At 33.7% G+C, this 22,410-nt stretch overlaps 3 protein-coding genes across 3 annotated transcripts; all 3 read right to left on the bottom strand.

Moving 5' to 3' along the window:
• Positions 1-1,622: 1,622 nt before the first annotated feature.
• On the bottom strand, positions 1,623-3,024 carry LOC144432115 (putative N-acetylated-alpha-linked acidic dipeptidase). Its single transcript, XM_078120202.1, has 3 exons — positions 3,020-3,024; positions 2,258-2,465; positions 1,623-1,865 (listed from the first exon to the last, which is right to left on the bottom strand). Exons 1-3 carry the CDS (start codon positions 3,022-3,024, stop codon positions 1,623-1,625), a joined length of 456 nt encoding a protein of 151 aa, XP_077976328.1.
• Positions 3,025-3,954: 930 nt separating this feature from the next.
• Positions 3,955-11,330, bottom strand: LOC144411663 (putative N-acetylated-alpha-linked acidic dipeptidase). Its single transcript, XM_078110018.1, has 15 exons — positions 11,120-11,330; positions 10,624-10,802; positions 10,301-10,410; positions 9,462-9,588; positions 8,987-9,166; positions 8,515-8,701; positions 8,108-8,193; positions 7,697-7,899; positions 7,132-7,352; positions 6,937-7,027; positions 6,560-6,812; positions 6,324-6,405; positions 5,539-5,631; positions 5,243-5,360; positions 3,955-5,130 (listed from the first exon to the last, which is right to left on the bottom strand). Exons 1-15 carry the CDS (start codon positions 11,311-11,313, stop codon positions 5,035-5,037), a joined length of 2,220 nt encoding a protein of 739 aa, XP_077966144.1. The 5' UTR covers positions 11,314-11,330; the 3' UTR covers positions 3,955-5,034.
• Positions 11,331-14,427: 3,097 nt separating this feature from the next.
• Positions 14,428-21,784, bottom strand: LOC120335296 (putative N-acetylated-alpha-linked acidic dipeptidase). Its single transcript, XM_039402786.2, has 15 exons — positions 21,569-21,784; positions 21,105-21,283; positions 20,760-20,869; positions 20,258-20,384; positions 19,818-19,997; positions 19,211-19,397; positions 18,810-18,895; positions 18,052-18,254; positions 17,416-17,636; positions 17,221-17,311; positions 16,885-17,137; positions 16,643-16,724; positions 16,020-16,112; positions 15,657-15,774; positions 14,428-15,543 (listed from the first exon to the last, which is right to left on the bottom strand). Exons 1-15 carry the CDS (start codon positions 21,760-21,762, stop codon positions 15,448-15,450), a joined length of 2,220 nt encoding a protein of 739 aa, XP_039258720.2. The 5' UTR covers positions 21,763-21,784; the 3' UTR covers positions 14,428-15,447.
• Positions 21,785-22,410: the final 626 nt, after the last annotated feature.

Here is a 22,410-nt window from a genome sequence, read left to right as displayed (position 1 = left end):
AGTTGATCATTGATTACTCTCACGGCTAGTGCACTGAAAATACAGATGTACATACACGCTCATCGACATGTGATGTGGGACTTCATCAAACAGGCATCACAATTTTCAAAAAAGATTTTAAATAAAATTATAAAAAAGCTCGATTTGATACAATAAAATCGCCGTAGGCACAAATACCTAACTAAAGGTTCCCAAGAGCAAAGAAGCAAAGCATAAATTGTATTTTGTTTGTGCTTTTTCTTTTCGAGAAAGTAGATAACACTGCAATACTCGCACTAAACTGAGAATTACGTGATTCATTGCCTTTTCCTGCGGATATAGCTATTCATTAATTAATTGTACTCATATGATATAGATTATGGAGATTCTCTGCAGCTGTAGTAAAATTATTCATGGCGTCGTCGAGTAATGCTGAAATCGTCAAAAAGAAGAAAGCATAATATAATTTACATGTACGTTCAAGTTGTTCGGACACACTAAACATTACAGCGAGTGACAGTAGTTTTAGTATAGAATTGGGAACATGTCTTTATCATAAAACTGGTAAATGTACTTACTTGGATCCATGCCATGATAAGTCAGATTTTGTTTATAAAAATTCCAACAATGCGTCTTTATCGGCATTCATTTTCGTTGCATAATCTACAGCGCTTAGAGGCAAAACCGCCGAGTCCGCTAAATTCCGTGTCAATTCCGATGCTTGATGATAAAGAAAATTCGGATCTACAAACGTTTTAACATAGTCGAATGTTTCATAAATTGAATGATACACTGAAAAGCTGAATAGGCCGAGTCTCTAAAAAGTCAATACATTACAAGGGTTTTTAGTCTTCACAGAAAAATATATATTCAACTTCTTTAAATTAAATATGTAAAAATATAAGTTTGAAATACATTTTCCTTCTTTTTGAGTTTACGCACCTGATCATACACATATTTCGCATCCATTACTGTAGTACCCGTAAGCTGCAGAAACATTGTGTAATACTGCCTGATCCAAGAGTTGAAAATCTGCAAAATGGGGTTGTCATATTTAGACACACGAATGTTTCATGGCATAACCTATTTTAGGGAAGTGGGTTAACTGCAAATATAATGAAATATTTAACAATAAATCATAAAAAAGGGAACAAAAAGTCATCATCAGCGGAGGTAATAGGACAAAAACGAAAACGCTTAATATCCTGAGTTAACAATTACGAAATAGCCAAGCTATATACGTCAACGATACCGGTTTATCAATTATTGAAAATTAGTAACTGAACCAAGCAAGCAGTAAATGAGAATTAAAAATAAAACAAATATAATTCACAGCAAATACAACGATGCTCATATATTACTCTAACTACCCTACCTTTACCCTAATTGTACCAAACGAGGCCGAATACCACAATGAAAAAAGATACTGACCAAAGCAGGCGAGGCATAAAATACACAAACCTCAAAGAAGTTTAGATAAAAATAAGGGAATTTACGCGCGACACAACAGCGAAATTTGCCAAAACTGGTAACAATCAACGAACAAAGTCTCTCGCAGTATTTTAAATATAAAAACTGTACCTTTCTTTACTGACAGGGATTGAGGTGAGTATAAAACACAGAAAATGAAATTTTTTTAAAGACTAGGTAAATGGAGTAGCTTCCCCAGGTTTGATATTTCCATTTGTATAAGCCCATGTATCGTATACGTTCTTTCTTCCCTCGGCTATTTCACTTGGATTTGGATTAGTCACGAGTTGTGCGGCTTCAAATACGGCATTCTTAATACTTGGAGAACCACCACCACTAAAACTATAACCCCCTCTAATGGAGGAATCAACGTTTAGGTAGGCAACAGATCTCGAACCCAAAACTTTCTGAAACTCCTGTAGAAAGCCTTTTGAATGTTTTCAACTCCATGTAGTTGCTCCATATTCTTTAAAATTGTTATAGTATAGCACATTTCAACGCCTTATGATTACTTTTAAATGAATAAATGTAACCGAAAATAATCGGAACTAATCATAGAATCTGAGTTTATTGCTCGATATTGGAACACTGGACTTATATCTAATATATTTATAGTCCTGTGTTGATAAAACAGCTTTTTAGTAAATCCAAATATATTAGTTATCAAGTTACAAATTATTTTTGATTTACATAACAGCGTTAGCCGAAGAAAATTATTTAAGACTACACTTCGTATAACTCAATTTATTCTAGGACGTGTTTATATACATGAGGTGTCTGAAGAAATAATACTATTAGTAAAACACACTTCAACCCATTCAGCAGATCCGATCAATCCATATTCCTCAGCTCCCCAGCTGCAAAATACAATTGTTCGGCGGGGTTTCCATCCATTCCTTACTGCCGCACCAATTGCCCTAAAAGGTTCCAGCATTGCAGCAGTTCCAGATGATGGATCTATAGAGCCGAAAACCCATGCATCTCGATGGTTTACGAAAAGCACGTATCGATCTGTACTAAAAAGGACAAATAAAACAGCCAAACGATTGTAAAACCATAATTAGAATGAGAAAGCTTGTCCATGAGACATATTTTCCGTCCGATCTCTTCGCATGGCAATTTATGCTTGTTTCATCCATCTCATGGCATGGCAATTCCTCGGCCAATCATGGTAAATAATCTTAAATGAAAATATGTGTGCATCTATATCAGGGGTGGACAAGGTTTTTGAACAAGGGGCCAAAAATTTTGCCTACCTAGACTGGCGGGCCATGTAAGTGTGACGTAAAAAGTTACATTTTATGAATAATATTTACAGTGTTACAAAAGCAACAGTGGAAAACAACAACCCTCGTGTCAAAACTAAATTTAATCACAATCTCAACAAATTCCGTGCCAGATTTGGCCCGCGGGCCGTACTTTACCCATGTCTGATCTATATGGTATCCCGCCCTAAACAAATTTAGATATATACATCTTTTGGAAGGTAAAAAGTATAACAGTCAGGGACATAGATTACGTAATAATATTGCCATTGAAAATATCTTGTGTACTTTCCCATACCACCCACCTCATGGGACGTTTTCCGCGCTATACCCATGGGAATGATAATCCCATGTTCAAGAATGAAAATAGATGACAACAATTGAGAAATTGGCTGATTTCCTGTCCGCACAGCTAAAGCGTGAACTCAAGAAACCACGAATATCTGTTCTCAAACAGATCGAAACAATAAATTAAAGAAGGCCATCCAATCCGATGTAAATATTTTGTTATTCTTGTGGGTATCGGAAGTTTTATAAATTCATGGAATGTTTTCACGGCCTAATTCAATTGATAGGGCCTACTTAAAAAGCTTTTACATACGGAAAGCATTGTCCACGCAGTTTATTACACCGTGCACAAGGTGTGTTATGTGCAACCATTTGGCTTGAATATACACTCAGATTCAATTGCAATGCATGACAATTAATACAATGTTTGAATTTGATGTTTTATATTGCACAATAAAGTTTGTAATTTTTTGTTGCTACTTCAATGTGAATTCCAACGAGTAAAAAGCATATCGTATTATATAACTAAGCAATGCTTTGCTCGTGGACTGTTTTTAAACAATATCAGAGAAATATCCTCATCGACATATTTTTGACATTTCAAACTCTTTAAATCTTTGAATGTGTCAAATTTGTATTTTGAAAATTCATGTGCAGAATAGAGAGAGCAATTGCCTTTCTCCCTTCAGCGAATAAATTACACATACTAGGTAAGACAAAGTTTGAACTTACTTAGCAAATTTTATTGCTATTATATCTTCCGTTGTTTCCTGTAAGCCTTCGTTTTATTGTGTCGGATTTTTTGATCCCAGAATACCCGCTACATTTTTAATTATCTCAATTATGGTTGATCTCCAACACACTTTTAAAACTTGAATGATCCTTTTTATGGGAATGCTGTTATATTTAAGTGTACAATTCTAATATATTCGCATACATGTGGATGGAAATATTTTGAAATATTAAGAGGGTATGCAAACTTCACTATATGGAGTCTACTCGCAATCAGAACTCCATAATATTATAGGCTGAACGTCTAACGTAGCTTCTTAATATCACTCTATCACATTGGTTCTCAAACTGTGGTCCGCAGTCGCTTAAGGGTCCGCGAAGCGATTTTAGGGGGACAGTGAGACAACTTTAAGCTCGCACTTTGATTTGAAGTAAAATTTTGATGTCATGCTTTTACAGTGTTTATCGAAATCACGACAGGCTCTACCGAAGACATTATTACGTAATCAATGTTCTTGAACGTGGCAAGTACCGTAAATCAGAGCTTATTATTTATGAAAGGCGTGTGCATCTGATTGTAAATTTTCTCGGGGTAATTTAAAAATTTTGTTTCGTTTGAGCATATAAGGCCATTGAAGTAGAAATATAGATGTCGACAACATGAGGATGCCTGTTGATGCAAATATTTTGAAATATTGAAGGGGAATGCAAACTCCATCACGGAGTCTACTCGCAATCACAATTCCATAATATTATAGACTGTCCAACGTAGCTTCTTAAAATCACCCTATCATGTCTGCCTAGCAACTCAACAAAGACTTCAAAATAGGTCACAAAAAATATTGAAATAGTTCCGTATATCCATTCGTGCTTGGTTGCTGTTAGATCTAATTTTATATTTCTAATGAAACGCCGCACCTCACGTAAATTGAAAGAATATATATATAACTTCAAGAGCTTCTGATCAGGTTTTAAAATTAGTTTCAATATCCGTTTCTGCTTTTAAAATGCTATTAGGTTTCAATCTATCTTTATCAATCAATATGGATTCAGCAAAAGTCACCCTCTCTAATTTTCTATTTCACTGTGTATACTTATGCCTGCTGAAGGGATTCAGTGCTTAAGGTTATCAACAGTTGCGTTAAAGCCTAACCTTAACCTGGTACACATACTACGTTCCGGTGTCCGTGATCTTGGTTCACATACTACGGGATTACCTTTTAAATATGTAAATTCATTTTGGAATCAATTTACAAATATATATCACAAAATTACATTGAGTCAACTCGTTTTAGTTACACTAAACGTTTGAATATCCCTTGATTGGTACAACATCTCTCAGTGTCGATGACGCCGAACCGATGTGGTATAGGAGGATAGCATATTGTCGACGGACCTGAAAATCAAATATTTTTCAGCTTTCATATTATTTTAGTGTAATTCTATTTTTCAAAGGTAATAAAATTGCAGAAATAAATACCATTCATATAAATATTCAGGTGAGTTACCTTTTTCCATCTTGCCTCTGGATCTGGGTCAGCGTTGATTTCAAACATCGAGTCAACAAGTCCAGGGAATGCTGCTCCTCCATACGTATTGTGGAGACTTGGAGCGTATATCACGTGACTAAATAATATATATAATCACACAAATAAAAACAATGTCATTAAGTTCCATATATAATAAACGTTGGGTTTGGTGAATGAAAACATGACATAAAGAAAATTTCCAATGAAAAATACCTTTTACAACAATGTATGTACTTATGAACGTCTTTTCAGAATGGAAGAAAAATTGTTATTACCTAAACTGGGTCCTTCCTTCTATTCCTTGTTTATCGATGAATGCTTGTTCAAGTTGCATAAGTTGATCATTGATTGCTCTTACGGCTAGTGCACTGAAAATACATATATACATATGATATCAACACCAGATCTGTTACTCCATCAAGCACTCTTTACAAGTTATAGAAATAGTTTACCCAGTTTGAGTTTGATTAAGGGTTTCATTTTCTACAATAAAATTGCTTCAGTGAGTAAATCTTAATTAAATTACAAAACAAGGTTATGCCTAAACTCCAATTTTTAATAAGGACAATAAATATAATGAAAGCACGACAACCTACTCGAGATCCGACGACGTTCGCTGCGAACGACATTCGCTGATATGTGTTGGCGGAACCGCCGTCAGGTGCGCAAATTTTGATGACATCATAGCCCACGAAACAATTAATTTCATAGAGCTCACAGGAATATTTGAAATAAATAAAATATAAACTTCTTGCGAAAAATGCAATCTTTAATCACTTTAACGACTAGTAATTTCAAATCATTCTTTTCATTAATTTAAAGGTAAAGGCGATTTTTTCGTAACAATAGGAAGAAGAATAAATAATAAAGAACAAGCACAACAACAATAAAAAACGATCTATAGGTCCACTCCGTTTCCGACAAAGACGCAATTTCAGCTATGTCACGGTTGGTTCGTTGGAAGGAGGATTGGAAGCGGATTATCGTCGGAAGTCGGATAATCAGTTAATCGCCGCTACGTTTAGATAAATATAGTGTTAATAATATACATTCATCTTACTCTGTCAGATCGAGATTGTTAATTCTTTTATGAAGATTCGTTGCTGCTGTGGTAAAATTTGCGACGGCGTCGTCGAGTAATGCTGAAATGACCAAAGTGGAGAAGACATATATAATTTATGAGTATGTTTGAGTTGTTCGTAAACACAAAACATTACACCTATTGGCAGAATTTCTTATCAAAATAAATAAATTATCAAAATTTATCTGTATCATAAAACTGGTATATGTACTTACTTGGATCCATGCAATGATCAGTCAGATTTTGTTTATAAATATTCAACATTGCGTTTTTATCAGCATTCATTTTTGTTGCATAATCTACAGCGCTCAAAGGCAAAACTGGCGAGTCCGCCAAATTTCTTGTCAATTCCGCTAAAACTCTCGCCGCTGCTTGATGATTGAGGAAATTTGGATCCACAAAATTTTTAACAAAATCGAATGTTTCATACACGGAATGGTACACTGGATAGCCGGGGATACCAATTCTCTAAAAAAAAATCAATTCATTATAGGTTTTTCTCACATTTTTACAGAAAAAGAAATATACAACTACTTTAAATTAAATATCTATTGATATCTAAAATAAATTTGTCATTTTGAGATTTACTCACCGAATCAAATATGTAATTTGCATTCATTACTGTAGTGCCAGTGAGCTGCAAGAACATTGTGTAGTCACTACCTGATCCAAGTGTTGAAAATCTGCAAATTTTACAAAATAGGGTCGCGATGAATAAGTATAAATATAACAAAAATTACTGGAATGTCTAAGTCTTGGAGACAAATAAGTAAACTGGGATGCTTACTCAGGTTCGTTCCCTCCATTTGTATAAGCCCATGTATCGTATACAGTTTTTCTTCCCATGGATATTTCATTTGGGTTAGGATTAGTCACGAGTTTTGCTGCTTCAAAAACTGCATTCTTAATACTTGGAGAACCGCCAGCATCAAAACTGTACCCTCCGTTAACAAGCGTATCAGCATTAATGTATGCAATTGATCGTGAACCCAAAACTTTCTGAAATTCCTGTAAAATTAAAAATTGAAAAGGCTTTTTGAATATTTTAATTTTTAATCCCATATTTTTTAAAAATTGTTTTTAGTCTGAAATATTTTTCAATGCTGCATAACTACTTTTGAACACTAACATTAGTCAAATAATCACAAAATGGGAGTTTGTTGCTTGATATTGGAACACCGAACATGCATGCAAAAAATAGGTTTCATCTAAAAACTGCTTCCGCGTTATTTTGGATCAACGCGTCCCGTGAAATATTACCGAATCAAAAATAATGCGGCAAAAACTTGAGGTATCTCATGGATTAAGGTAATTGATGATATGTCTCAATAATATATTTTAATTGAACATACTTCAACCCATTCAGAAGATCCGATCATTCCATATTCCTCAGCTCCCCAGCTGCAGAATACAATTGTTCGGCGTGGTTTCCATCCATTCTTTGCGGCCGCACCAATTGCTCTCGAAATTTCCAGCATAGCAGCAGTTCCTGACGATGGATCCATGGCACCAAACACCCATGCATCTCGGTGGTTTCCAAAGAGTACGTATCGATCTGTTACAAATGAAGGTCCAATTATTTTAAAATCAAAAATTAAATACACATTTCAATTGCCATATTGACTGATTTCCCGGCTTGAAACTGTGAACTGAACATGTGGTGTTTAAAAAGTACTAACCCATAAAGGTTTATCTGTTCATCGAGCTTGGATATTTGTCATGTAAAAAAATTAATTAAGTGTACAATAATAAATTAAACATACCAGGTTCAATAGTTCCTCGAATATAACCGATAACATTATGAGCTGTTTTTCTTTCATTTGCGGTTGTAACATGCATTGACATCTTACTAGAATGAAGCGTAAAATTTAGGATTTGCAAAAACAAAAAAATATGAAAAGCTAATCAAAAATTCAAAATAAAACTGGTTGCAGAAATATTAAAAATTCTAAATAAACAATGAAAATAAATAATTCTGTTTGTCGATAATCGTATATTAACGATAGAGTATTATTTTTTTCCATTTATTATATTGTATTGTTAGTTACCCAGTTCCTACCTAGAAATACTCGTCTAAATAATGAATAAATAATGCTCGTTGAAAAAACTATTTGAGTGCAATTCCATCAAAATTATTCTACTGTCCTTGATTATTTAATCAGAAACGTACCTTGTGGTATGCTTTCCTTGGAACCCGGGTCCGTATCTATATGTTATATTCAAACCTCCTTTCCAACTTTCTTCCACTTCTTCGCCTCCCATATGCATCAGGTACATTATTGCGTCATCATATCCAACAGGTGTCACAGGTATTCTTGGAAGATTCGCATCTTCTTCGTTTATTCTCCACGCAGTGTCTGTAAATGATTGATATTGTGCTATTATTATTATTTGAAGTAGCATAAGTCCAAATTGTATCACAGTACTGGCTAAAGAATTGACATTTTTATACTATTTACGCGAAATCAAATACCAAGTTCTATATAAAACGAGTTCATATAAGTTCAGACTAACAACGTTCGTTGCAATATGCAGACACAAGAGTTGCGCAACATCGAAATGGAAGATATTGAAAATTGGTATTGCTTCTGACGCTTATATCGCCGGTAGTATAAAGAATTTAGAAATCGAGTTAATTTTACCTATAGATGGATAATGCATAGTGAGAGGATCTCCTTCATCTTTGAATAATGTCCCACGTTGTGCCCCAGTTCCTGGCAAATACCAAGTATCGGGATAGACTCCTTGTCCCGCCACTGCATAATCCGCCGGGTCGGAATATAATATTAATCCTGCACATTTGTATTGTCCGGCGTGTAATGCTGGCAATTAGAGAAATGTATACATTTAATTGAAGAAATTTATAAATTCGTATAATTTTAATAAAATTTGGGTTTATCATGATATTAGAAAATATCAGAGATAGTTTATAATATTGATAAGAATAACATTTATTTAGGTATATTTAAGTCAGAGTATGATGTTATAAAAATGTGCAGTGTTTTGAGTTTTGAATTGCTTGAACATCGTAGAAACAACATTCCAAGATACAGAAAATTAAAAAAATTCGAAATTTTTTTAAATGTGCAACAAATGTGACTTTATGTGAGAAATTACCTTTATCTCCTCTAAATATTTTTCCATAACGAGCTATGCAGATTTTTCCAGTAAGATCGATAGACTTAGTTCTATTGATGAAGATGAAGTCCTGGATTGTGCCATAATTTACGTACACAATATCCCCCTGCAATAATGCAAAAAATAGGGCAATTAAAATATAGTAATATACAGTTGAAGGGTTTTGGTATTTTCGTTGTTGTTCCTATGCTTGTTCTTTGACACGTTATAAAAAAGTCGCTTTTCTCTCGGATTACTGGACCAATTGCTTCGAAATTTTCCGTGGTTGAAGATGAATTTTTTTCCACAAGGCTATTACTTTCATTTATTTCGAAATTTCCTATGAATCCGATGAGATCTGCTATTTCATTCAAAATTTCACTGTTTTAACTTTTACGCATGGGAACATTGTTTTGACATTTATTTCAAGCAGTTCCGCCAAACGTGACGGCTGCTTCTGAAAATCCTTACTACTGAAAACTTTTTTGAAGGTACCGGTAACGTTAAAGGTAAGTACTGCTTCGCTCTGGTTTACGTGTCCATATATTTGAAGATTGCTCTCTTGTTTGAATGGTGATAAAATTAAAATCAGATCGAGAAAATACTGTTGAATTAGAAAAAAATGTTTTAACTGATAATTAATTTCGAATAACAATATAATCTTTGTCCTAATGGAACTACCCAGTGTCAAATATTTAAAATAGTCAGCTAGACTAAAATGCACACTTTGAGATATTAGATGTAACATTACCTTCGTATGTATATTTCACGGTGGTCTATTTGATATATAAAATTACCTGTCAGATAATTACGGCTAAAGAAAATTAAGAATTTGATACCTCTGGATCACCTTTTGCGGCATAAGCATTGAACGGATTGACCACGCCTGGTTTATCTTGTGAGGGATCCAATATAGCTTCGGTTGGATGACTTTTACTAACAAGAGTTCCTGTGAAAAAAGATTTTCCGAGAATCATTATCTATCAATCAGAAATGGAATTCATTTTTATATGCCTTAGTTCAATCATGTGTGTTACCAAGTGCACAAAATCAATTGACCGAATATGGTTCTCAGCTTAAAAAAAAACTTGCTAAGGGGATGTGCCAAAGTACAATAAATTAATTAGCATATTCAATAATTTAGGCAATTTGAATTACTCACCATTTTTTAATTTTATCGCAAGGGAATTAGAATCTTCCTGATTCGGATAAGACAGCAATACGTTATATGGATGGATTTCAACAGTTAGGCCAGAATCTCGCCAACTGTTTGCTACAAATTCTACGAGCTCGACCTCATCGACATCTCTTCCGGCTATATGTGGTTTTGCAGTCAATTTCCTGCAATACATGTACGAATTAGAATAATTCTGCATATTCTCGTAACCACGTTGAGAATGAGTATGAAATACGGCGTCTGATTAAGATTTGTTATCAATTTCTTTGGGGCAAAAAATATAATCTTTCGATTTGAAATATGCAGTAAAGGCTTTCTCTTTATCGGATGTGTCTCAGAAAAAATGGCTGCCATGTTTCTTATATCCATCGTTAGCATTGCATTTTCAGAACCTATATATCAATAAGAATTTAAAAGAATAACATTAAGATCAGTGTGAAAATAAAAACAATGTACATTTTAATTACAAGAAGGTACTGACATTAAATTTTGCTCAATATTCGCCTCCTTTATTTCATCCATTATCATTTTACTCGCTCTCGTATCTGCTTCCGATGTTTGATGACTCGAACCACCACCCCTACCAAAATAACCGATGATCACTCCAATACTCAGACTAATAACAGCTGCGACCACAGAAAGAATTATAACTCTTTGGTTACATTGAGTCGGCATAGTTTTAGGCTTTCTAAAAATAAAATTTCCATGGTTAATATTAAAAATTCCGTAAATTGATTAATTACCTAAACGATCAGCATTACTCATAAACCTCAAACTTTACACTACAGTGACTAGATAATATCTGATCTATGTGTATCAATATGTTACCGTTTAATTTAAAATATGAGATTTGATAAGGCTTTGATTTTTTAAACCTCATTTTAATGAGAATAGACTAAGATGCGTGATAAATTATAGGATAAAATGGAGCTCAGCACACCAAGTAGACAAGTTCACCCTAAACTTATTCATAATGTTGTCAAAATTCTCATAAATTAAACATTTCTGATCGAGGAACCTAAGTGAGTTTTATAGGGTTCATACCATCAATACATTATATTGAGTGAATTCATTTAACTCAAAAACTCGTCAGATGTACAGTTTCATTTTTTCTATTGTTGCAATAAATGCTTCTTGATTGGATACATTGGACACAAAATGTTATTTTGTTTGAGCATATAAGGTCATAAAATAGAAATATACATGTCGACAACAAGAGTAATATCAACAGTCAAGGTTATATTAAACAAAATTATATGATGCCAATTCCAATACTCTTCATTGCACGAATTTATGTATATGTGATAAATATATTCAGTTCAAAACTCGTTATTACCTAGTATGATATTTTTCGTCTCGGTTACTGGTGTATGTGTAACTTACACATTAACACGATATGTGTATAATTGCAAAATTTCTCTATCTCGAACCAGAAATATTTCAAACTTTTATGCATCATATTTTTCACAGTTGTTTCGTTCTAACTGGTTTCTGCCTAAATACCTAAATACTGTAAATCTATTTCTACTTCATCTCATGGTGATACCTGGTTCTTTTCTTTAATTCTCGCAATTTCTTTGCTATAGATAAAAGCGAATGCTGGTCTAAAATTTTAAACATTTTGTTCCAGATAGCTTGTTTGGTAATTTATATTATAATGCAAATTAAACTCGACTACTAAATGAATACCGAACATTGTAATACAATCGCAAACTTCTATAGGTATGCTGACGTAAGGCTGAATATGCTCCACATTTCAAATATTCAAACTTCACATTTTGCAATATTTTTTGGTAGGCTGCATACTGCGGAAGCACTCGATTACAATGACGATTGATTAGCCTCAAACTACTCAAAACTGTATTATAATTTAGTGCAATAAGGAAAATATTAAAAAACCACGAGCTTCGAATATACATGCATACGTTTCAAACCAGAATGATATTCTTCCCATTGCGATTTCTCGATTTTGGGCAAATGGTAATATTTACTTTATTCTGCAGCAGTTTTGACGACTTTATTGCATTTCTATTTGCTCTTTATAGCTTCACAAAAAAAAAATTGAAATAAATATGAATGATATGGAACAATCATCCTTTTTGCCAAATTGTTCACATCGACAAATTTGAATTCACTTAGCAAATTTGATTGCTATTATACTTTCCTTGATTCCTGTGGGACATCGTTTCATTGTTTCGGATTTTTTGATCCCAGATTAGCTGCTACTTTCTTAATTATCTCAATTATAGTTGATGTTGAACACACTTTCTAAACTTGAATGATCATTTATTAGTAAATGTTGTTATATTTAGGTGCACAATTCTAACATACCCGCAAACCTTGGATGCAAATATTTTGAAATAATAAAGGGGAATGTAAACTCCACTATAAAATCTACACGCAATCAGAATTTCTTAATATTATAGGCCAGTATTCTTCAACCTTTTTCACAGTGATGTATCTTTTTATAATTTTTCAAGAACTTTGTATACTTTACAAATACCAATGTTTATTTAAAGCTTAAATAAACATTGAATTTTAAGCACAGAATGTAAAAAAAAAACTAAAACTGACGATACTGCAATATAACCATGCAATCTATTGGTCTACTGTCTAAGTTGTAAAGTAAAAGGTCTAAATTTGACTGACGGCCCTAGCGCCAGCGGGAATAGTGCTCAACGTAAATCAAGCCACGTGCATGACAGCTGAAATCATCAACCCCAGACACGTGCCTGCATTATCTAGATAAATTGTGATGTAACAATCTACTCAAGTAGGTTCGTTGGGTAAATGCCTTTTATTTTTCACGTGCGCCACGTTTGCATTGTTGTCTCCAATTGATTATTTTATAATTTTAATTTATTATATTAAAGTTTAGAATCCCTGACTTGAGCTGTACACCCTTCGTATACCGTTTATCAGTTGTATTACTTATGCTCCGGTATACACTTGGATATACCTTATACCCGGTTGAAGGGCACTGTTATAGGCTAAACGTCTAACGTAGCTCATTAGAATCAATCTATCTATCATGTCTGCATAGCAACTCAATAGAGACTTCTGAATAGGTCACACAAAATATTGAAATAGTGTCGTATATCCATCCGTGCTTGGTGGTTGTTAGATCTAATTTTATATTTTTAGTGAAACGTCGCACATCACTTATATTGAAAGAATATATATATAAAACTTCAAGAGCTTCCGATCAGGTTTAAACTTCGTTTATCAGGTTTTAATATTCGTTTCTGCTTTTGAAATGCTATTAGGTTTCAACCTATCTTATATCAAACAACCTGACGTCTACATTTTTTTTTCAAAGAAGTAAAAACGAGAAGCTTATAATTTCGAATGCGCTTGTTTTTGTTACAATGAACAATAATAGCATTAGAATATGTAGTTCACAGAGATACTAATGACTATAAATCTACGAAGCGGGTAAGCTGAATCTCCACTTATTCATGCCATTTTTTGATTGAAATTCATATTATTAATGTGGATACAGCAAATATCACACTCTCTGAGTTTACACTTCACTGCGTATACTTGTGCCTGTTGTAGGGCTTCGGTGCTAAAGGTTATCGACAGTTTATTATTTTAAACAAGAATACCATAACCCATTTTGACGAAATATCAGTTATGTTAGAGCGCTTTCGTTAGATCATAGTCTAATTTCTTCAGACAAAACAATAATACCTGCAAAGGTGAAAGATTAAATATTATTTATCAAGTCAAGTTACTATAATAAACATTTTTACTTTTTAACTAGCCTACGAATCGAATAAGGGTCCGCAAGTATTCGTCCTTATTGAATTAAATAAGAAATTCTGTCGAAATTTATCACATTATGGTTAATACAAAGTGAAGATATACTATTTAGGCAAATTTTACCTAATTGTAGAAATGTTGCTATTTTTGCTAATAAATAAGTCTCATTATAATATGTCATCCCGCTCTTTGATTTGATTTTTCTGAGAAATCTATTCAGACTATGTCAAGGCGCTCACTTTCAGTATGTGGAATACCATGCAATTCTAAATTCTATCTACGAACACAATGAGCAAACTTTTCGCATTTTTGGTCTTGACGATGTTGCAAAATCGCGATAGAGTATTGAATATAGTATTGATATTAGCTCTCGGATCCATCACCATTATATCTGACTCTGGCATATATTATTGATTGTCAAGTCAAATTCAACACTCATAGAAAGGAATAGCATTCTAGCCACAAAAACAAATTTAATCAAGGAAATTGGTCCAGTAGTTGAGAAGGAAACAAGAAGAAAAAGAATACCAACAACAACGGTATACTATTTAACATATTGGGTCGGGATGCGAGTTCTGCAGGTTCCCTATATTTAACGAATATACGCCATCAACTAATTTTTGAGGTTTCAATAGAAATGTCATGCATATTGGAAATCATGGTGGAATGATGGAATACAATTTATAGCAAATGAATTCGACGATCAATTGAGCGTTTACTTACTGCATTTTAAATGGTACTCCCGTAGTATGTGAACCAAGATGGCGGACACCGGGACGTAGTATGTGTACCAGCTTAGGGTTAGGCCATAATTTTATTCCAATTTTCCTCATTTTAATTATATTACGAGTTCAAGTGACTCCCGTAGTATTTGTACCTAAATGATGGCTTAACCCTAACCTGGTAGACATTCTACGTTCCAGTGTCCGCCATCTTGGTTCACATACTACGGGAGTACCTTCTGAATATTATGTGGATTTATTTTGGAATCATTTTACAAATTTAAATCACAAAATGACATTGAGTCAACTCGTTTTAGTTACACTAAACGTTTGAATATCCCTTGATTGGTACAACATCTCTCAGTGTCGATGCTGCAGAACCGATATGGTACAGGAGGATAGCATATTGCCGACGGACCTGAAAAACGACGGATTCTGAGCTTTCATAATATTATAGTGTAATTCTATTTTTCAAAATTTATTAAAATTGCAGAATTAAACACCATGTATATAAAAATTCAGGTGAGTTACCCTTTCCCATCTTGCATCTGGATCTGGGTCAGCGTTGATTTCAAACATCGAGTCAACAAGTCCAGGGAATGCTGCTTCGCCATACGTATTGTGGAGACTTGGAGCGTATATAACGTGACTAAATAATATACAATCACACAAATAAAAACAAAGTCATTGGTTTTCATATATAATAAACGTTGGGTTTGGTGAATGAAAATTTGACATAAAAAAAGTTCCAATGAAAAATTACTTTTACAATAATGTATCAAATACTTTTGAAACGACGTTGTGCATGGAATTTCTAAAACAACACGAATCAAAGCAATATGAACTAACATTCTTGAATATATCTTTTCGAAATAAAAGAGGAATTGTTACTACCTAAACTGATTTCTTCCTTCTATTCCTTGTTTATCGATGAATGCCTGTTCAAGTTGCATAAGTTGATCATTGATTGCTCTCACGGCTAGTGCACTGAAAATACGTATGTACATATGATATCAACATCAGATCTGTCAATTCATCAAGTATTCATTACAAGTCTCAAGAATGGTTTGAGTAGGGTTCATTTTCTGCAATAAAGTTGCTACAATGCGTAAATTTTAAATTTCAAAACAAATTTCTTCCATAAATTTCCATTTATAACAACGACATTAATTTTATTGAAAGCACCACAATCTGAAAGATCCCATTTGAAAGGAAGCACGGCATGTATTAATTGAGGTATTGTTTTTTGTTTATAAAAAGTGTGTATACACTGCGATAGTAGATTTGACCCAACATCTACGTGTTACATTATGCCAGCTCACAAGTATGGAAAATTAGTGCACTATGCTTACAAGAGCGCAGCGCACACAGACTTACTTCGTTGCTGAAGTTATCCGAGATTAACAAAAAGGCGCAATTTATTCTGTTTCACTGTTGGTTCGTTTGAAGGAGGATGTCGGGTTATCAGTGAATCGCTCACTAAATATACTAAATAAATATATATACATTTATCTTACTCTGTCTGATCGAGATCGAGAATTCTTTTATGGAGATTCGTTGCTGCTGTTGCAAAGTTTGTGACGGCGTCGTCGAGTAATGCTGAAATGACCAAAGTGGAGAAGACATATATAATTTATGAGCACGTTCGAGTTGTTTGGACACACAAAACATTATGGCGATTAGCAGAATTTCTAACATACAACTGAAAAGCAAAAATCTCAAAATTTATCGTTATCATAAAACTGGTAAATGTATTTACTTGGATCCATGCGATGATCAGTCAGATTTTGTTTAAAAATATTCAACATTGCGTTTTTATCGGCATTCATTTTTGTTGCATAATCTACAGCGCTTAGAGGTAAAACTGGCGAATCCGCTAAATTTCGTGTCAATTCCGCTAGAACTCTTGCCGCTGCTTGATGATTGAGGAAATTTGGATCCACAAACTTTTTAACAAAATCGAATGTTTCATACACGGAATGGTACACTGGATAGCCGGAGATACCAATTCTCTGAGAAAATCAATTCATTATAAGTTTTTCTTACGTTTTTAAAAATAATCTAAAATAAAATTGTTATTTGAAGATTTACTCACCGGATCAAATATGTAATTTGCATTCATTACTGTGGTGCCAGTGAGCTGCAAGAACATCGTGTAGTCACTACCTGATCCAAGAGTTGAAAATCTGCAAATTTACAAAATGGAGTCGCGATGAATAAGTATAAATATAACAAAAACCAAGTGGAATGAATAAGTCTTGGAGACAAATGAGTAAACTGGGATGCTTACCCAGGTTCGTTCCCTCCATTTGTATGAGCCCATGTATCGTATACAGTTTTTCTTCCCATGGATATTTCATTTGGGTTAGGATTAGTCACGAGTTTTGCTGCTTCAAAAACTGCATTCTTAATACTTGGAGAACCGCCAGCATTAAAGCTATACCCTCCACGAACAAGCGTATCAGCATTAATGTATGCAATTGATCGTGAACCCAAAACTTTCTGAAATTCCTGTGAAAATAAAAATTGAAAAAAAAATTCTGATGTTTTCATTTTTCAACACCATGTATTTTTTTAAATTATTTTTAGTCAAACATATTTCAATGCTGTATAACTACTTTTGAACACTAACATTAGTCAAATAATCATAAAATGGGAGTTTGTTGCTTGATATTAGAACACCGAACATGCATATACTCACAGTTCTATACTGACGAATTGGCTCTTGTTTCAAATCAAAATATAATAACTATATGTTATGAAACAAAAAATAGGTTTCATTCAAAAAAATGCTTTCGCGGTATTTTGGATCAACGCGTGCCGTGAAATATTACCGATTCAAATGTAATGCGGGAGAAACATGAGGTATCTCATGGATGCGATTAATTGATGAGATGTCTCAATAGTATATTCTAATTGAACATACTTCAACCCATTCAGAAGATCCAATCAATCCATATTCCTCAGCTCCCCAGCTGCAGAATACAATTGTTCGACGCGGTTTCCATCCATTCTTTGCGGCCGCACCAATTGCCCTGGAAACTTCCAGCATAGCCGCAGTTCCTGACGATGGATCCATGGCACCAAACACCCATGCATCTCGATGGTTTCCGAAGAGTAGGTATCGATCTGTTACAAATGAAGGTCCAAATATTTTCAAATCAAAAATTAAGTATACATTTTAATTGACACATTAACTGATTTCCCGACTTGAAACCGTGAAATGTGGTGTTTAAAAAGTACTAACCCACAAAAGTTTTTCTGTTCATCGAACTTAAAATTGGTATATATATTTAAGTTAGGAGCCTTCGAGAATATCAAGGGCAGCCCCGGGTAGTGTTTATTTTGCAAGCATTAGGATTGGATAGACATCCAGAATTACAAAGGTAACACAAATTAGTTTGGTGCTCTACAGTCTACACTGCACAAAAAAATTGAAATCTCATTTTGTAATTTTCATATCTAATTCCAACGAATCAACACTATGTCGTATGACAGAGGTATAGTACTGTGGCACCCTTTTCAATTAATATTAGAGCAATGAGTCTCTCTGACATATCTTCAACTTTTCAAACATTATGAAATGAAAAAACTGAATTGAATGTTTTGGATTTGTCACGTGAAAAATTTATATGTATAATAGAACAATTCATCCTCTCTGTTCAGCAAATCCATTACACATACCAGGTTCAATAGTTCCTCGAATATAACCGATAACATTATGAGCTGTTTTTCTTTCATTTGTGGTTGTGACATGCATTGACATCTTACTAGAAAATAACGTAAATTTAAAATTTTTAAAAACAAAATTATATGGAAAGTTTTCCATTCAAAATAAAATTGGTTGCGGAAATATTAAAAATCATAAATAAACAATGAAAAGGAATAATTCAGTTTGCCGATAATCGGTATTTACGATAAAGTATTATTTTTTTTACCCTTCATATTGTATTGTTAGTTATTCAGTTCCTGCCTACAAATACCAGTCTATATAATGAATAGCATGCTCGTTGAAAAAAACTATTTGAGTGCAATTTCATCAAAATGTTAGTCTACTGTCATTGATTATTCAATCATAAACGTACCTTGTGGTATGCTTTCCCTGGAACCCGGGTCCGTATCTATATGTTATATTCAAACCTCCTCTCCAACTTTCTTCCACTTCTTCGCCTCCCATATGCATCAGGTACATTATTGCGTCATCATATCCAACAGGTGTCACGGGGATTTTTGGAAGATTCGCATCTCTTTCGTTTATTCTCCACGCAGTCTCTGCAAAAAATCGATATATATTGTGTCATTATTATTATTTGGAGAAGCATATGTCCAAATTATATCATAGTACTGGTTAAATAATTGACAACTTTATACTATTTACATGAAATCAAATACCAAGTTTTTATGTAAAAAGGGTCGATATAAGTCCAGACTAACAACGCCCGTTGCAATATGCAAACAAAAGAGTTGCGCAACGTCGAAGTGGGAGATATTGAAAACCTGATTATTCTATTTCTATTGTGTGAGTTTGACAGATCTGCCTAGAGTAAATATGAATGAATAGAAACGCATTTGCCATTCGTGTACAATCCTAGCATACAGTGATAATAAAAAAAATTCTCCGATTTACAACCAGATTCTGACGCCTATATCTTGCCAGTAGTAAAAAGAATTTATGAATCGAGTTAATTTTACCTATAGATGGATAATGCATAGTGAGAGGATCTCCTTCATCTTTGAATAATGTCCCACGTTGTGCCCCAGTTCCTGGCAAAAACCAAGTATCCGGATAGACTCCTTGTCCCGCCACTGCATAATCCGCCGGATCGGAATATAATATTAATCCTGCACAATTGTATTGTCCGGCGTGTAATGCTGGCAATTAAATAAATGCATTCAATCGTATATTTGTAATGAAATTTGGGTGCATCATGATATTAGAATTTATTAGAGATTGTTTATTGTATTGTTTATGATAACTTCATCATTTATTTAGATATAAAGTCAGAGTATGACGTTATGAAAATTTGCAATGTTTCGAGTAGGGAATTGTTTGAACATCGTAGAAACAACATTCCTAGATAAATAACTTTAAAAAAAAATCGAAAAAATTTTAAATGTGACTTTTAAATTACCTTTATCTCCTCTGAATATTTTTCCATAACGAGCTATGCAGATTTTTCCAGTAAGGTCGATAGACTTAGTTCTATTGATAAAGATGAAGTCCTGGATTGTACCATAATTTACGTACACAATGTCCCCCTGCAATAATGCAGAAATGTGGCAATTAAAATATGGTAATATACAAATTGAAGGATTTGTGGATTTTTGTTCTCATTTCTAATTACTGTCAATTATTTGAATGGTGATAAAATTAAAATCAGATCGAGAAATTACTGTTGAATCAGAAAAAAATGTTTTTCAACAGATAATTAATTTCAAATATCATTAAAATCTTTGTTCTGATGCAACTATCTACTGTCAAATATTTAAAATAGTCAGCTAGACTAAAATGCACACTTTGGGCTATTTCACAGATGTAACTTTACCTTTGTATGTATATTTTATGGTAGTATATTTGATATATAAGATTACCTGTCAGATAATTACGGCTAAAGAAAATTAAGAATTTAATACCTCTGGATCACCTTTTGCGGCATAAGCATTAAACGGATTGACCACACCTGGTTTATTTTGTGAGGGATCCAAAATAGCTTCGGTTGGGTGACTTTTACTAACAAGAGTTCCTGAAAAGAAAGATTTTCCCCGAACCATTATTTATTAATTAGAAATGGAATTCAGTTTTATATGACTTGATTCAATTATTTGTGTTACCTCACATGCCTAAGTGCACAAAAAAATTGACCGGTATTCTGTGCGTTTTAGATCATCTGGTAAACAAAATTTGATACGGGAATGTACCAAAGTACAATAAATTACTAGACATGTTCAGAATTGCATTCCCCCACTTGAATTACTCACCATTATTTAATCTTATTGCAAGGGAATTTGAATCTTCTTGATTTGGATAAGACAGCAATACGTTATATGGATGGATTTCAACAGTTAGGCCAGAATCTCGCCAACTGTTTGCTACAAAATCTACGAGCTCGACCTCATCGACATCTCTTCCCGCTATATGTGGTTTTGCAGTCAATTTCCTGCAATAAAAACACAAATTAAAACATCTTTGCATATTCTCGGAACGAAAATTTAAAATAATGTGATAAACGCCGTCAGAGTAGGAGTTGTCTTTAATTAACTTGAGAAAAAATATTTGTATCTTTCAATTTCAAATATGCAAAATGGATATCTCTTTATCGAATGTGTCCATGAGATAATGCCATGTATCTTACATCCATTGTTACCACAGCATTGCCAGAAATTGATAGAAATTAGTTTTAGAACGATAAAAGTTCATATATTAATTACAAGAAGTTACTGACATTAAATTTTGCTCAATATTCTCCGCCTTTATTTCATCCATTATCATTTTACTCGCCCTTGTATCAGCTTCCGGTGTTTGTGGACTCGAACCACCACCCCTACCAAAATACCCGATGATCACTCCGATGCCCAGACTAATTGCAACTGCGACCACAGAAAGAATTATAATTCTTTGGCTACGTTGAGTCGCCATAGTTTTAGGCCTATTAAAAACTAAGTCTGCAATGCCCCCCAAAAAAGAATTTTTAATGTTATTAATAAAAATTGCGATAATTCCTCAATTTGCTCAATACGATCGCCATTACTGATAAACTTCCTACAACTGTGACTACACTTGACCGAATGGTTGAACTATACACGTATGAGTTTTTAGGGCGGACAAATATATTTTCTTTCACGCACGACTCTATACCAGTAAGCAAATTACAGTATAATACATGAATTCTGTCAATCAAACACTCAAAGCTGACCCCGTTCACACAATCTAATTGTCTGACCATCCACACAAAACTTGTTAAATGCCTCTAAGACGAGGTACAAAACGACAAACACTCGACAATTTAGACAAGCCAAATTCGTGATTCAATTCACGTTACGTTTGAGTATAAATAACAACATGAGCTCTATATGTCATATTACGAAATCTTCAAGATTTACAATTGGGGTACTCGAGTTTAAGATGACGATTTGATTTGATTTTCACTTACGTCATTGCTAAAACCATTCTAGAATCGAGGCAAGTTGACAACAAAAACATATTTTTCAAAACAAGCCAACCAATATCTTTTAAATCGGCAAAAATTTATTGATTGTTTTAATAGAAAATCAGTGAACTATTTGC

This window comes from Styela clava, chromosome 2 (genome assembly GCF_964204865.1).
Source record: "Styela clava chromosome 2, kaStyClav1.hap1.2, whole genome shotgun sequence".
NCBI classification, from domain to species: Eukaryota; Metazoa; Chordata; class Ascidiacea; order Stolidobranchia; family Styelidae; genus Styela; species Styela clava.
The sequence above is the reverse complement of the archived record's forward strand: the minus strand, read 5'-3'. Positions and strand labels throughout refer to the sequence as shown.